General features: G+C 44.4%; 8 protein-coding genes across 8 annotated transcripts; 2 read left to right on the top strand and 6 right to left on the bottom strand.

Moving 5' to 3' along the window:
- Nucleotides 1-466: 466 nt before the first annotated feature.
- Nucleotides 467-3,355, bottom strand: SJAG_01243 (fork head transcription factor Fhl1). The gene has a single exon (XM_002172462.2). It carries the CDS (start codon nt 3,070-3,072, stop codon nt 673-675), a length of 2,400 nt encoding a protein of 799 aa, XP_002172498.2. The 5' UTR covers nt 3,073-3,355; the 3' UTR covers nt 467-672.
- Nucleotides 3,356-3,435: 80 nt separating this feature from the next.
- On the top strand, nt 3,436-4,177 carry SJAG_01242 (vacuolar sorting protein Vps32; the record flags this gene model as incomplete). Its single annotated transcript, XM_002172461.1, has 2 exons — nt 3,436-3,613; nt 3,687-4,177. The coding sequence occupies 2 exons, from the start codon at nt 3,436-3,438 to the stop codon at nt 4,175-4,177; spliced, it is 669 nt and encodes a 222-aa protein (XP_002172497.1).
- A 232-nt stretch (nt 4,178-4,409) lies between these two features.
- On the bottom strand, nt 4,410-5,947 carry SJAG_01241 (alkaline phosphatase; the record flags this gene model as incomplete). The annotated part of the gene is made up of 2 exons (XM_002172460.2): nt 4,410-4,950; nt 4,971-5,947. 2 exons carry the CDS (start codon nt 5,945-5,947, stop codon nt 4,410-4,412), a joined length of 1,518 nt encoding a protein of 505 aa, XP_002172496.2.
- Nucleotides 5,948-6,135: 188 nt separating this feature from the next.
- SJAG_01240 (GET complex ATPase subunit Get3) lies at nt 6,136-7,413 on the bottom strand. Its single transcript, XM_002172459.2, has one exon. It carries the CDS (start codon nt 7,364-7,366, stop codon nt 6,392-6,394), a length of 975 nt encoding a protein of 324 aa, XP_002172495.1. The 5' UTR covers nt 7,367-7,413; the 3' UTR covers nt 6,136-6,391.
- Nucleotides 7,414-7,608: 195 nt separating this feature from the next.
- SJAG_01239 (protein phosphatase Fmp31) lies at nt 7,609-8,067 on the bottom strand (the record flags this gene model as incomplete). Its single annotated transcript, XM_002172458.2, has 1 exon — nt 7,609-8,067. The coding sequence occupies one exon, from the start codon at nt 8,065-8,067 to the stop codon at nt 7,609-7,611; it is 459 nt and encodes a 152-aa protein (XP_002172494.2).
- A 170-nt stretch (nt 8,068-8,237) lies between these two features.
- On the top strand, nt 8,238-8,864 carry SJAG_01238 (type II fatty acid synthase component). The gene is made up of 3 exons (XM_002172457.2): nt 8,238-8,523; nt 8,598-8,766; nt 8,819-8,864. Exons 1-3 carry the CDS (start codon nt 8,368-8,370, stop codon nt 8,824-8,826), a joined length of 333 nt encoding a protein of 110 aa, XP_002172493.1. The 5' UTR covers nt 8,238-8,367; the 3' UTR covers nt 8,827-8,864.
- Nucleotides 8,779-9,797, bottom strand: SJAG_05222 (hypothetical protein). Its single transcript, XM_002172456.2, has 2 exons — nt 9,520-9,797; nt 8,779-9,416 (listed from the first exon to the last, which is right to left on the bottom strand). The coding sequence occupies exons 1-2, from the start codon at nt 9,741-9,743 to the stop codon at nt 9,044-9,046; spliced, it is 597 nt and encodes a 198-aa protein (XP_002172492.1). The 5' UTR covers nt 9,744-9,797; the 3' UTR covers nt 8,779-9,043.
- A 174-nt stretch (nt 9,798-9,971) lies between these two features.
- On the bottom strand, nt 9,972-12,976 carry SJAG_01236 (vacuolar protein; the record flags this gene model as incomplete). The annotated part of the gene is made up of 7 exons (XM_002172455.1): nt 9,972-10,405; nt 10,462-10,541; nt 10,589-10,704; nt 10,895-12,349; nt 12,408-12,564; nt 12,629-12,689; nt 12,838-12,976. The coding sequence occupies 7 exons, from the start codon at nt 12,974-12,976 to the stop codon at nt 9,972-9,974; spliced, it is 2,442 nt and encodes an 813-aa protein (XP_002172491.1).
- Between the last annotated feature and the right edge of the window lie 55 nt (nt 12,977-13,031).

Here is a 13,031-nt window from a genome sequence, read left to right as displayed (position 1 = left end):
CAACCAAGCTGAATGGGTGCAGCTCAGGGACGCTTGAGTGAATTCTCAATCCCCCTAGCGGATCAACGATGCAGCCATCAGGGTCCGTTCCCTCAGTCCTTGGTTCGAGTGATTTCTCGTTATAGTTGGGTCTTTTTCTTCGGCCCTTGGACTCGGGAAATTCCGGAATGAAAGCGACGTAAACAATGCGCGGCTACAGTCAGGCATTGCTTATAATCGACCGTATCTCAGGATAGCCGGTCCCACATAGTGTCGGTGGCAAGCGCATCTTTCTAGTTTTGAAGCCGACGACGTATAACCAGAAAGACATTTACCGGCTAACCGAGATTGCGGCACTTTTGCACACTTCATCGCGTGTCTTGTAGCGACTGCTCGCGATAACGTCGGTACTTGCTAAAGTCGCAACGCGGCAATTGTGCTTTAGAGTTCGCTCGCTCGCTGCTACGCCAACCGAAAACAGCCAACGCCACGCACTGCTTCCCCACAACATTAAATTAGTCCACGGCCCCACACAATAGTGGGATACGTTACTCGAGGCTCGAAAATGCATTTCATATAGCGAGTATCGAAAAAGGCACACAGCGTTCTGCGAAGGCACATGATGGAATCGCATGAATTCATGCGAATTGGAATAGTCATGTAGCGTCGTTGATTGGGAGAACGTAGTTAAACTCAACGGAGCTGGCGGGGGGACGGTTCGGCATTAGGACGGGTGTCAGGTGCAGCAGACCTGGCGGCATTAGGCGAGACATAAGAAGGTAAAGAAACTGGAGTCGTAGAATGAGTGTTAGGAGAAGGTTCGTGAGACGTTGGCATTGAATCAGTAACCGGTGAGACAGCAGAGGCGGAAATGTTGGGAGCGGCGGCAGGAACGGAAGAAACAGAACCGGTAATGGGGGCAGCAGCACCAGTACCAGCAGCTTGCTGGACTCGGGCGTATGGTGTCAGGACCGGTGTCGGTGAAGAGGCAGTAGCTGTTGCTGCTGCATCAGGCGATAAACGGGACGTGGCCACAGAAGAGGATGGAACTGCAGCATGCGTTCGATTTGAAAACGGGCCTGGCGGCAGGGGATCGGTAGACGGGTGGGCGTGGTAATGTTGTGCGTGAGCTACGGTTGCTGCCGCTGCAGAGGAAGTAGCTGCTGTTGAATTAGCCGTCGCTGCATGAACCTGTGCAGTAAACAGCGATGACAAGGATGGCGATGCCGACGATTCAGGTGTCCCGGCACCTGAGGCACTACTTTTACTTGTCCGCCGACGCTTGCTCGCCGCGTATTGCTGCTGCTGCTCAAATTGCTGCCGCTGTTGCTGTTGTTGTAACTGCTGTGCCAAGGTCATGGCTAACGCGTTCGCGATGGCAATTGCATGTTGTGGGTTATTTACAGCAGCAGGCCCAAGCTGTTTTGTGATGTGCTGCTGCAGCAGCGCTATGGCATGCAAAGCCTGTGGATTTGGTTTCTGGCTTTCCCCATTGGCATTTTTAAAAAAGTCTGGATTCAACGTAAACTTGCCGTCACGAAGAATGATGGGCTGCATGTCCGGCCGCAAATAAGGGAGATTACGACGTGCTGCAGCCGCAGAAACCCTTGCACTGGCTGTTGAAGTTGTTGCAACAGGCGAGTTGCGAGCTGAAGGAGTCGCCGCTCCAACGGCTGCTGATGACTTTTCCGAAGTAAGAGATGAGGCCGCGTGCGCTTCATCCTCCTGCTTAACTGCCGCTGCTGCTGTATGAGAAACCCGATGTGCGACAGGGGCAGAAACGGAAGCAGGAGTTGTTGCCCGTTTCGTCCGTCGAACATTCGTTCCTTCAAACTGAGGAATGCAAGCAGGGTCCAACATCCAGAAAGACCCTTTTCCTGGCTCATTTTGCTGTCTTGGAACTCGGATAAATGCTTTGTTAAGTGATAAATTGTGTCGAATAGAATTGTGCCAAGTCGGCGGCTGTAGCTTGTAATACAACCAGTGATCAGAAATCCATTCGCATATATCATTTAGTGTCATTTTCCGGTTTGAGTTCGCAATCAGCGTTCGGGCAATTAGGCTCGCATACGATAGATTGGGTTTTGTAATGGCCGTAGACTGCGACTGAAACAGCGCAGCATTAGCGCCATTATGTGCAGCTACGCCAATTTGCTGAGAAGGACCCGGATGTCCGTTACTATATTGTACAGGTGTGTTTATTGTTTGAGAAGCTCCGGAAGCAGCGACTGTAGTCGCGGTATTCTCCAACTTTACGGCTGTGATTGAATTCTGGTTTGCGGAGAGAGGGGTTTTCGACAACGAAGGAGAAAGGGAAGAGGATGCGGTCGATGGAATAGAGGAGACGGGAGCTGTACTTGTAGCTATTTCACTATGTTTAATAGCGTCAGCTACAGGCGGAAGGTTTTGCGATGACGGTTCTTTATGACGCAGCTGCTCGGGCGCAATAGAGAGGGGAGTCAGATTACCACTTGCTGTTGAAGCTTGAGCAAGTGGGTTTGACTCGTTGAAGTGCTCCTTCGACGGCGGAACCACTAACCGGCGGAGCAGACCTGGTTCCTTTTTTTCATTTTGGGTCGTTCCAGCAACGCCCCCATTAGACAGAGTTGCGGGACGTTGAACAGGCGAGACCTTGCTTGGTGCTTGTGGCAGTAAGAAAGAAAACGGCACTCGTCCAATCTGTATTCGAGCGCCGTTTGTCAGCGGCACAGTCCGACCTTTTTCAAAAAACTCGCCGTTAACAAAGGCTCCATTTTTACCTAGTATGACAAATTCAAATCGCCGTGTAGAAAAGTTATAAAATATCTTTGCATGTTCACGGGAAATAGCCTTCGTGTCGTCTATATACAGGTCACAATGACTCGAAGATTTGGCTTTTCTTCCAATTGTGACCTGTAATGACTGTACAAAGAAGGAAAAGTTGTCGAATTCTAATTTCGCATAAGCCTGAACATGCTTTTTGGACCCTTTTTCCGGAACTTCATTCTGTACTTCGTTCTTTTGCATTCCTTCTAAGGAGTTTAAATTCTTGCCCACAAAGCCAAGAGTCTTTCCTCCAATTGACTCAATTTTACTCTCAAACACTTCTTTCATTCAAAAAAAGGTTGAGATACGCTTTTTGGGCGTTAATTATCCCAAATATAGGGTAAGCTTCAAATCGCTGATGTTTTGGGTGGTTGGCGAACGAAACCTTGTTGAAGCCGGTTCCACCCACTGACCGACTACAGCTACAGTATTACTAAAGAAACAGTGAACCCGCACACGAACTGTTTCTTTTATCGTTGTCTGCTCTCTTGTGTGGTATTTTAATTGTTTCTTTTTTCAGAAATAAAATAGAAACCTGCGTGGTTTGTCGCTGGACGAGTTTGAACAAACACCTAGCTATATTGACTGCTTTGCATCCACATTTTACGACCTTTAAGAAACTCTACATTGCTTTTAGTACGTTTAAACACCATGTCTTCATTTTTCAGATGGTTTGGCGGCGGAAATAAGGAAAAGGATACCGCGAAGGACACAATTGTTAAGTTCCAGGAAATGCTGTCTTTATTCGACAAGAAAGAAGAGAAGCTGGAAAAGCAAATTGAACAACAGAATGAGATTGCCCGCAAAAATGCTACAGCAAACAAGAGACGTAAGTTTGTGCAACAGTTTTGTGTTACAATGACTACTGTGAAAGGGAATGATCTTACTAACGATGTAATTAGTGGCATTGACGGCATTGAAGAGAAAAAAGATGTATGAAGCGGAATTGGCCAAAATCGAAGGTAGTCGTAACAACATCGAACAACAGTTATACACAATCCAGAATGCCAACCTGAACTTTGAAACTCTGCAGGCTATGCGCCAAGGTGCAGATGCTATGAAGAAGATCCAGAAGGGCATGGACGCCGACAAGGTTGACCAAATCATGGACCGGATTCGGGATCAACAAGCTGTTTCAGAAGAGATTTCTACGATGATTAGCACCCCCATTGGATTGAATGCCGATATGGATGAAGATGAACTCACGGCGGAATTGGAAGAGCTGCAACAAGTGGAATTGGACAACAAGATGCTTGGTGCCGAAAAGCCTCCTATCCATGCACCTTCGTTGCCTTCTACTGGAAAGGTTCCAACTTTGCCCAGTGTGCAGAAACCCCAAGTCTTAGACGAGGAAGAGGAGCTTCGCAAACTTCAAGCAGAGTTTTCGATGTAAGTTTATGCAAGAATGAGCGCTCATATTCCTTCTTTTCCGACTCTTTTAATCATGAATTACACGTTAAAGCTATGAAATTAAGTGAAAGAGGCGTGAACATGTTTTCTGAATTTGCGTTTAACATCGGCTGTTCAGAAAACGAAAACTTACAGCTATTTTTGATACTGAAGTAAGGAAAAACAGCATAACATTGTGTCTTGTACGATGCAGTGCAGGATGCCCTGTACCACATCTAATTCGTAAGAACAGTTTCCCAATTTTGGGCACCATCAATAAATGCCTGGAAGCGAACGAAAGGGGGAGTTGCTGTTGTATTGACTGTGTACGCTCCAAACTTGCTCATCCCCTTGTTCTCATGAGCCAATACTGTGAATTGCGGCTCCTCTGGAAGATTGGTACGCGATGCGTAGTGACTTAATGGAGAGATGGAGAACTCATATACGTTGTCGGCAACCTTGTATGCTCCAAAGTCATGTTGGTGACCAGTCAAGAAGATAAATACACTTTCTGATTTCGCCATCTCCTTCAAGAGCAATTCTCGTTCGTACTGGTAACCATTCCACATATCCGACAGCACTGGGTCGCTACTGGGGGGAGCAAAGGGAACGCTAGAGACGACAAACTTAAAGGGCGTCTGTACATCACTCTTTTCATGGATCCATTCAATGAACTTGCTCCGTTGTTGACCACCCAACATCGTCTTCAAGCCTCCATCTGACATATCGAGCGGCACCGATAACGTCTCGTATCCATTATGAAGAACGGAACATTGCCTACACGGTACGAATAGTACAATGCCTGCTTATCCTCAGCGGCTACAGGTGGATTGGCTTCATGGTGATAGCGCACGAACACTTCTTTTGCCATTGGATAAGGATGTTCATTGCCACGATCCCAACGATGGACGATATCAGCGTCGTCGTATGTATGAATCGTAGACATTTGGCGATAGATACGTTTGTACGAGGGTGAAGCATACCGTTGACGGTAGCGCGCTCTCCAAATGTCCACGGCATCGTCACCGTTGACATGACCCACTGCGCTATCAATGAAGCCACCGAGGAAAAGAAGGAAGTCGGGGGTGTCGATGTTGTGTTGCTTGATGCTGTCGGCCAATACGTCAGCACCAGGAATAGAAAGATAATCTCCACGACTCGTAAATGTGTATGGCCAGTTGGGAATCATGGAACTGGAAGTGACAAAGTGGAAAGCCGTTGCCTCATCTTCATTCACGGGCGTACGGAAGGCACCAAAATCAAGGGGAGTCGTCTCGTTGTCGCCTTGTCGAACGACCTTATATACGTACTCAGTCTTCGGCAGCAAACCCTCAACATGTACAGTCGACAAAAAATCAATGTCTTCGCCGGCTGCGTCAACAGATACATTTGCCGTCAATGCAGCGGGAAGAGAGCGCTTAGCAACGAGTAATGAAGCTGGCGACTTGGACCGTACGGTGAACTTCGCGGTGTTCGCACTGACATAGCCGACACGAGCGAATTCGGTATTCACAAAGTTATCTGTTTCCTTAAAGCTGTGACGATGGAAATCTTGAATGCATCCCTGCAAGAAAAGAGTGGAAATAAAGGCCACCAGCAAAAAACGTTTTGACATACTACGCAAATGCAAGGGCAAACATATTAAAGTACCCCAATAGCAGATTCGTACCCATCGAGCCAAACCTGTTGTTGGTAAAACTTTCAAGTAGATCACACTTAGACTGCAAGATAAAAACCAAAAGGCAACAGTGGCTATCGTTGTCAATTTGCTCATTTTTCCAACTTCGGAAATGTACGGGCTGCTTTAAGGTCGTGTGCAATCGAGCACGATTATCAAAAACTCCTGGGTATTCTAGCAATTCAAAAGTGTATACAATTTGGCTGTTGGTGGTTGAACGACTTTTGGAGGAGATAGATTTTGTTTACACAGTTCAGAGCAGCGCTTGTTTACAAGATTTAAGACGTTCGTTTACCGTTACATGAATCAGTCAATAAGGTTTACAGCGTAAAGAATGTGTTGTACAATCTCTACGAGAACATGGGCATCGATCCTATTTTATCACTACTGGCTAAATGTTTTCATCCATTTACCGATCTATAAATTTTACGTTTACTAGTATTGAGCCCGAACAGCACATCAGCGTACAGGTCATTCGTGGCACAAATAGTTCACCAAGGCATGCAATCATCGGCGTGAAACGCTTGTCGTCGTACTCTTTTACTCCTTAACGTAAGGGTGAATGAGCAAGTCGGAGAACTTTGTCAAAGCTTCAGTACCGCGAACTTCAGACGGCACTTGGGGAACCTTGACAATGTGGAAATCCTCGTAAAGTTCTTCAATCTGGGAAAGATACTTTTGTTGCATCTTCCGACGAGCAATACATTGGGGACACTTTGTATCGGGGTCCAGAAGCAATTGGTTCACCACAATGTTGTGAGTGTCAATTTCATAAGACGTGAGTTCTTGAATCATACGCTCCGTTTCGTACAAGGACAAGAACTCCGAAATACAAACACATACGAAGGTAGTGAGATCGGGGTTCTTGAATTGCTTGTTCACCTCAGAGATACTGCCGCGCATACCTTCCATCTTGGCGAAAATGTCTTCTTGGTTGGTGTTGGTGCCCAACATACCACTCATTTGGTTGATAAGAGGACCAAAACGGCTTGTAAGACCGCTAAGCTTAGCCAGGGCCTTCTCCAAGACGGTAGGGAAGTTCAAGAAACGAAGGGTGTGACCAGTGGGAGCAGTATCGAAGATGACACAGTCAAAGTTCATCGACTTGACCTCTTTCATGACCTCGGCGAAAGCCAAAGCCTCATCAATACCAGGAATGGCAAAAGCCAAGTCTTGCATCATACCAGACATGGGATTGTTAGGGTTTTGTTGCTCGGACTGCTCCAGCATCTCCTGGATGGAGGCATTGGGATCAATTTCCATAGCACTGAGGTTCTCGAAGCCGGGAATCAAACGAGCCTCCTTACCAAACTTGGTTCCGAAAGCATCAGACAAGTTATGGGCCGGATCTGTGGAAATAAGCAGCACAGACTTGCGTACTTTGGACATTTGAATGGCCAACGAGCACGACGTAGTCGTTTTACCGACACCACCCTTTCCACCGACAAAAATCCATTTTAAACTGGTCTGCTCCAGCAAGTTTTCCAACGTTCCAGGCAAGGGTTCGAGAGACATGACGGCTGTTGACGGCGTATGTATTAGTTGTAGGCTGTGTGTTAGAGCTGGCCTGACAATATATGGTGGAGGAGCCCGCTATAAGGGCGATCCCACGCCGGTCAAACCCTAGGTTATAATTAGGGTACAATGAAGCAAGTCCCCCGTGCTCACTGTGGGGTAATCTGCGGGGGATTTTAAGGTTGTGATAATGTTTGCGTAGTTGTGCTATTTATCTAAGCGAGAAGGCTTCAGGGAGTTGTTTAAGCATTTGTGTTGTGACTTGCCCAATCAAGATACGAACCGACGTAATTTCCCAAATTCGAGTAACCAAGCCGTTCGAGTATTTGAGAGGCATTGGTACTGCGTTTACCGGAACGACAGTAAACGATGACATGATCGGTCACGGAAGGTTTCCGAAATCCGTACTTCTTCTCAAAGGACGCATCGTCCATTCTCATGGCTGAGTCTATTACACTCAGCGGCAAATTGACAGCTGTAGGAATGGCACCTGCCTTAAACTCGTCAGGTTCGCGAACGTCAACAAGCACGGAAGAGCCGTTTAAATCGGCAGGATTCCGTTCACTCAGTTTTTTCACTTGTTGATAATTGAGTATAGCTATTTCGTGCATGACGGCCGATTGGGAAAACAGGCGGATGCTAAGAAGACGAGATATAGGGGAACCCGGAGAAACAAACCGCTGAATGCTCCGGAAAGGCATAGTAAGCAAGCTAGGTTCGATAAAAGTTCGGAATAAGTGAAGATTTTTACAAAGAATTAAGCCAGAAAGAAACGACAGCCGCAGCAACTCTCCGTTGGAGCAACAATTTTTGGAACGTTGAATGATGAAAGAGTGGCGATAAGACGATTACGTAATTTGTAACCCCTGACCCCGCGAATCACCCCGCCTTGTTTATTCTTACTCAACCTCACCACCAAAAAGATCTGCATCTTGGAAGAGGAACGCGCGAGTCGTGTAACACATTACAGACCTCATCTACTGTAACGAAAAGTGCAAACCATGTTGTCCCGGTGTGCATCTCTGTTTCGTGGTTTCCGCGCTGCTCCTGCTGTTAGAACTTCATTGCGGTACTACAGCGTTGCACGTCCCGATGCAGAGTCTAGAATTCTTAAGGTCGTTTCCTCTTTTGACAAAGTCAAGAATGCCGGTGTTCAGGTACGTCTTACTCCATTCAAATTGGATTGATTTGATTTTGAGAGCACCGTTGTTGCTAACGATTCGGCGTGAAGGTGACACCCAACTCCACATTTTCGAAAGACTTGGGGCTCGACTCGCTGGACAGTGTAGAAGTTGTCATGGCTATTGAAGAAGAGTTTAGTCTTCAAATTCCGGACAATGACGCCGATGAGATTAAGTCCGTCAGCGACGCCATTAAATACATTTCCAACGCTAAAGATGGTATGTTCAGTGCTTCATGCTTCAACTCGCTGTCTACTAACTACTTTCATAGCCAAGTAATTCAATTGTTATTTTTATATTCTTCAGAGTACAATAACATAAGAAAACAAATCAATATCAGTTGGTAATGGTGTGAAGAGGGTTTGTAACAGGGAAAAGAAACATAAAATCGTGGCAGTCATTACTAAGAGTCATGAAAGGAATGCAAAAAGGGTGTCTAATTGCTTAGGCAATTGTCAATTGCTTGTAGTGTGTCGGTAATTCATGTTCATCACACTTAAATACCAGTTGCGCCCATAGCCTCTGAAGCAGCTAAAAGGTATTCCTCAAAAGTTGCATTTGCAATAGACGTCTGGTAACGTTCAGCAGCAATATGAACTCCTGTCAAGGAGCCGGCGTAACCGGCTTTATAGACCAATTCATCCAATGTTTCTTCTTGGTTCCAGCCTTGTTCTTCGGCAACCGAAGGCAAAAAGGTAGCTTCATAGTGTTTCTTCTTTACGTCAAATTTAATCCAGAGGCCATGAACACCGACGGTCCAATCCAATGGACTCGCGATCTTTTCGAAATGGACCAATACATCGACTTGACATTCTATCTTTGGTAATTCGTTCAGCTGGAGAGGCTTAAAGCGAGTGTCTTTAAATGCGCTGTGTAAGTGTTAACGGATTACTTTCTTGGCCTTTTTTGGTGTCGAAAGCTAATAGTCATGTTCTTTAACATGGACCGTTTTAACGACAGAGCACTACTTACGCTTGCTTTGCGAAATGTTCAAGAGCAATGTTTAGCGGAAACGACTGAAATGTTCCAATACATCCGCGTAGTTCTTTTCCGGACTTTTTAATTGTACAAAATTTGACAAAAATGGGATACTTTTTGGTCCAGGAATCAACGTTCCAAAGATCCCGTGGCAGTCTGTGTTGTAAGGAAGAATTCACGATTTCCAAACAATACAAACAATGTTCTTTTGTTGCCATTTCTACTTTTTGGGAAACTTTGCTTAGGTAAGACAGTTGCCGTGGAGAAGAAATAATTACGATGACATACATTGAAAAAAGAAAAAACAGTTCATAATAAATTAAGCAATGCCGTTTAATATCTAAGGTTTAGAGAAAGAGGTGGGATTTAACAGAGCGATGAGAAACATGGCATGAATATATACCGAGTGTTGAAGTGTGTCATTGAAGTCTACATAGCGCGAGAACTCACAGTTTTTTCTTGCGGCCCACTGCGGAACCTCCAACAGGAGCAAGGTTTGCAAAGATAGATGAGACAGGCGCTGTATTTGTCGTGATGCCTGATGCAGAGGTAGGCGTAGATGTTGTCGTTGCAGTAGGATTGGGAGTAAGAGCAACAGGAAGAGCAAGTCTACCTTTGTTTTTCTCCCGGATAGTGATTTGATGTTTGTTCTGTGTATGTCTGAAGCATTCCAGCAGCTCAATAGAATTCTGATCATCTCGGTTTCCACGATTGAAACGGTCTTTTGAGATGGACATGCCCGACCGTAAGGGAAATACGCATTGCAACCGTTCCCGAAGTGTACGAAAAGCACTTGATTGAGGCAATAACATGAGCACGCCATACAGTGCTTTAATTAAACTGGGATACCGGTCCGGTTCCAGCAGTTGTAATCTCATACCTGAGAGTGTTAATTATTTCAACATTCAAGATAACAATTAATGTGATTACACATACTCGTAAATACCGGAGACTCAATGAGTTGAATCAGCTTGTCAAGTTGAATTAGAATTTGCATATTCATTTCGATTTCACCACTGAGAAAAATGTTAAGACCAAGAGTTCGCAAAACAATGAAACTTACAACACGGTTAATAGATTAGCTGCAAGCTCATATGCTTGAGCAATAAGGCATAAAGAAAAAAGTGCTACAGGATTGTGGCACCATGCGCGATATAAGCATACGAAGAAAGATTGATCCTGAAACAGTTAGCGGAAGTGTAGAATGCCAAAATAAACTTACTTTTAAGGAAAGTGACTTGAGTCTTCTCCGTAAATCAAAAAGTTCCGAAGCAGTCAATAAAGTTCCATTAAGTATTTCCACCATCAATTGAGCAAATTCAAGATTCTAAACGACGTTAACACACTTTTTATGAGACCCAAATCGTACCTCTTCTTTTTCGAGAATTTCAGCAAAACCACGATAAACCTTTTCACCGTTTATGTTCACGCAAAGTTGTCGGATTATGAAAGCACTCCGATTATCCAGAAACTCGCGGTCTTCCGCAAACATAGACAGAAGGCTTTTAAGAAAATGTTTCAGATTAGCACCTTTCTGAGATATTGCGATGTGTGAAAGCAACTCGAGATTCTTTGATACAACCAAATCACTGGAATCACTAAGTCGGCGGAGAAAGGCTTTAAATGCAGGGTCGTCTACGTCAATAATTTTTCCATTGGCCTTCTTCTTGAACATTATAATCCATTCTAAAGATTTTACACGGGTTTCTTCATTCTCGTTCGTCAGCAATTCCTTCAAGACGTCTATCACAGCGTCCAAATCAATGCGATCGACCTCGGGTCCCAACGCTTTTGGATCACTGACTTCGAGATCGAGTATCTTTGTGCAAAATCCGGCAAGATTCTGTGCTAAATCTCTAGCAAGTTGTGCGACATTCCCTACGCTTGAGAACAAAGGAAAAACCTCGCGCAAAATGTCTGGAATGAGTGTGATGAAATCCTGAGGAGAGATGCGTAACAATTCGGACATCCAGGAAAGAACAGTAATTTGGATAAGAGGAACACCGGATTTCAGTCGCTCGAGCAGCACAGTTAAGATTTTGTGGTAGTTTACCTCTACATGCGCTTCAAGTATATAGGAACCTTCTCTGATTGAGTTTTCCACATATTCTATGAGTTCTGGCGACATGCTCTCCAACAAAACTTTCTTCTTTAAATCCTCAAAATAGTTTGGTTTCCGCTCTTCATCTTTTTCGAAAAAGTAATACTTCACTTTGGCGACCTTTTGAATTTCAGCTAAAAAGTTTGCCAAGCAGTTGGAAGTTGCGACTCGCACTCCCTCATTTGGATCATTCAAATAGTTTAGCAAACCATCTAATAGGGTTGGCACATAAGTAATAAATTCCAGATCTGGAATACTGTCCAGCAGTTGAATCCACGAAACAAGGAACATGCGTGTATTAGGGTTGAGTACATAAATTCTCTCCGCAAACAAAGGAATGACTGATGCAATAGAAAAAGTTCCTGATCTGGTAGGTTCTCTGCCCAGTACAGGAACATCTTGAACTTCTGATACGGGCGGTTCATAAGTATGTGTGGAAGACTGATCATCAACACAAGATATGTACGTTGCAGCTTGCTGCAAAACAATGTCCTTAATCAGGCGATCTAATAGCTCAGCTCCATTTTTAACTGTTAGTTCTTGGTCAGCGGAGAGTTTCGAAAGAGCATCAAAAATGGGATTGAAAAAACGAAAAAGCTCGCCTTTGGCAACTTTTCCGATATTGTACAGACTCTCACAGGCATAATAACGAATCTTAGAGTCCGTGTCATTAAGGCAATATAAGACAGGTAATAAAATCGACTCTAGAAATGTTGCTATTTTCTAGCATATTAACATACTTGCACTTGATTATAGACAGACAAAGCTGCAAAAAACATACAAACCCGAGAGCAATTCCCACTGCCGCTAATCCAATCAAACCGCCAAATGCAGCATAAGTACTCCGAGAAGGTGAATAAATAAAATCATTCGAAAGCTGGCGAATTACTTCGTTAATGCCTTCCTCATCTTCGTCTTCAAGCTTAATACGAATAAGTCTTTATGAAAATCATATAGTTAGCGATCGATCCTTCAAGTTTTGAGATCAATAATCATTCTTACTGTTCAACTTCATAAGCGGTCGATTTCCGCTTCTCGTAGAGTTTATTACATAATCCTCTAACTAAAGAAGCATCTGTAGCGATTAGTTTCACATGTTACCGTCTGTGAAGTCGAAACGTACCCATTGGTTTGAATATACTCTGTAATTATTAAGTACAGGATTAATACAAAGTATTGGCAGTGAATTCGTCAGTCAAGAATGAAAGTACCTGGGAACATGTATGTTCTATGAGGAGAATTGTGAATTATAGGACTTGGTGAACGGATACTACAATGGAGGTACCGTAAGCGCTCACGAACGGAAATATCAATGAAATGAAGAAACGTGAGCTTTTTTCCGGAAAACATGTTAAATAGCTTCGCACGTTTGTTTTGATTATTTATTGCATGTTTTGTCGAGACT

Source organism: Schizosaccharomyces japonicus, assembly GCF_000149845.2.
Source record: "Schizosaccharomyces japonicus yFS275 unplaced genomic scaffold supercont5.3, whole genome shotgun sequence".
Taxonomy (NCBI): Eukaryota; Fungi; Ascomycota; class Schizosaccharomycetes; order Schizosaccharomycetales; family Schizosaccharomycetaceae; genus Schizosaccharomyces; species Schizosaccharomyces japonicus.
Note: the sequence above shows the minus strand (reverse complement) of the source record. Positions and strands in the feature narration are given on the sequence as shown.

Coding starts and splice junctions, on each gene's coding strand:
- SJAG_01243 (XM_002172462.2), bottom strand. CDS start 3,072: ATGAAAGAAGTGTTTGAGAGTAAAATTGAGTCAATTGGAGGAAAGACT.
- SJAG_01240 (XM_002172459.2), bottom strand. CDS start 7,366: ATGTCTCTCGAACCCTTGCCTGGAACGTTGGAAAACTTGCTGGAGCAG.
- SJAG_01238 (XM_002172457.2), top strand. CDS start 8,368: ATGTTGTCCCGGTGTGCATCTCTGTTTCGTGGTTTCCGCGCTGCTCCT. Junction 8,524..8,597: donor TCAAGAATGCCGGTGTTCAG/GTACGTCTTACT, acceptor TTCGGCGTGAAG/GTGACACCCAACTCCACATT.
- SJAG_05222 (XM_002172456.2), bottom strand. CDS start 9,743: ATGGCAACAAAAGAACATTGTTTGTATTGTTTGGAAATCGTGAATTCT. Junction 9,417..9,519: donor GAACATTTCGCAAAGCAAGC/GTAAGTAGTGCT, acceptor ACACTTACACAG/CGCATTTAAAGACACTCGCT.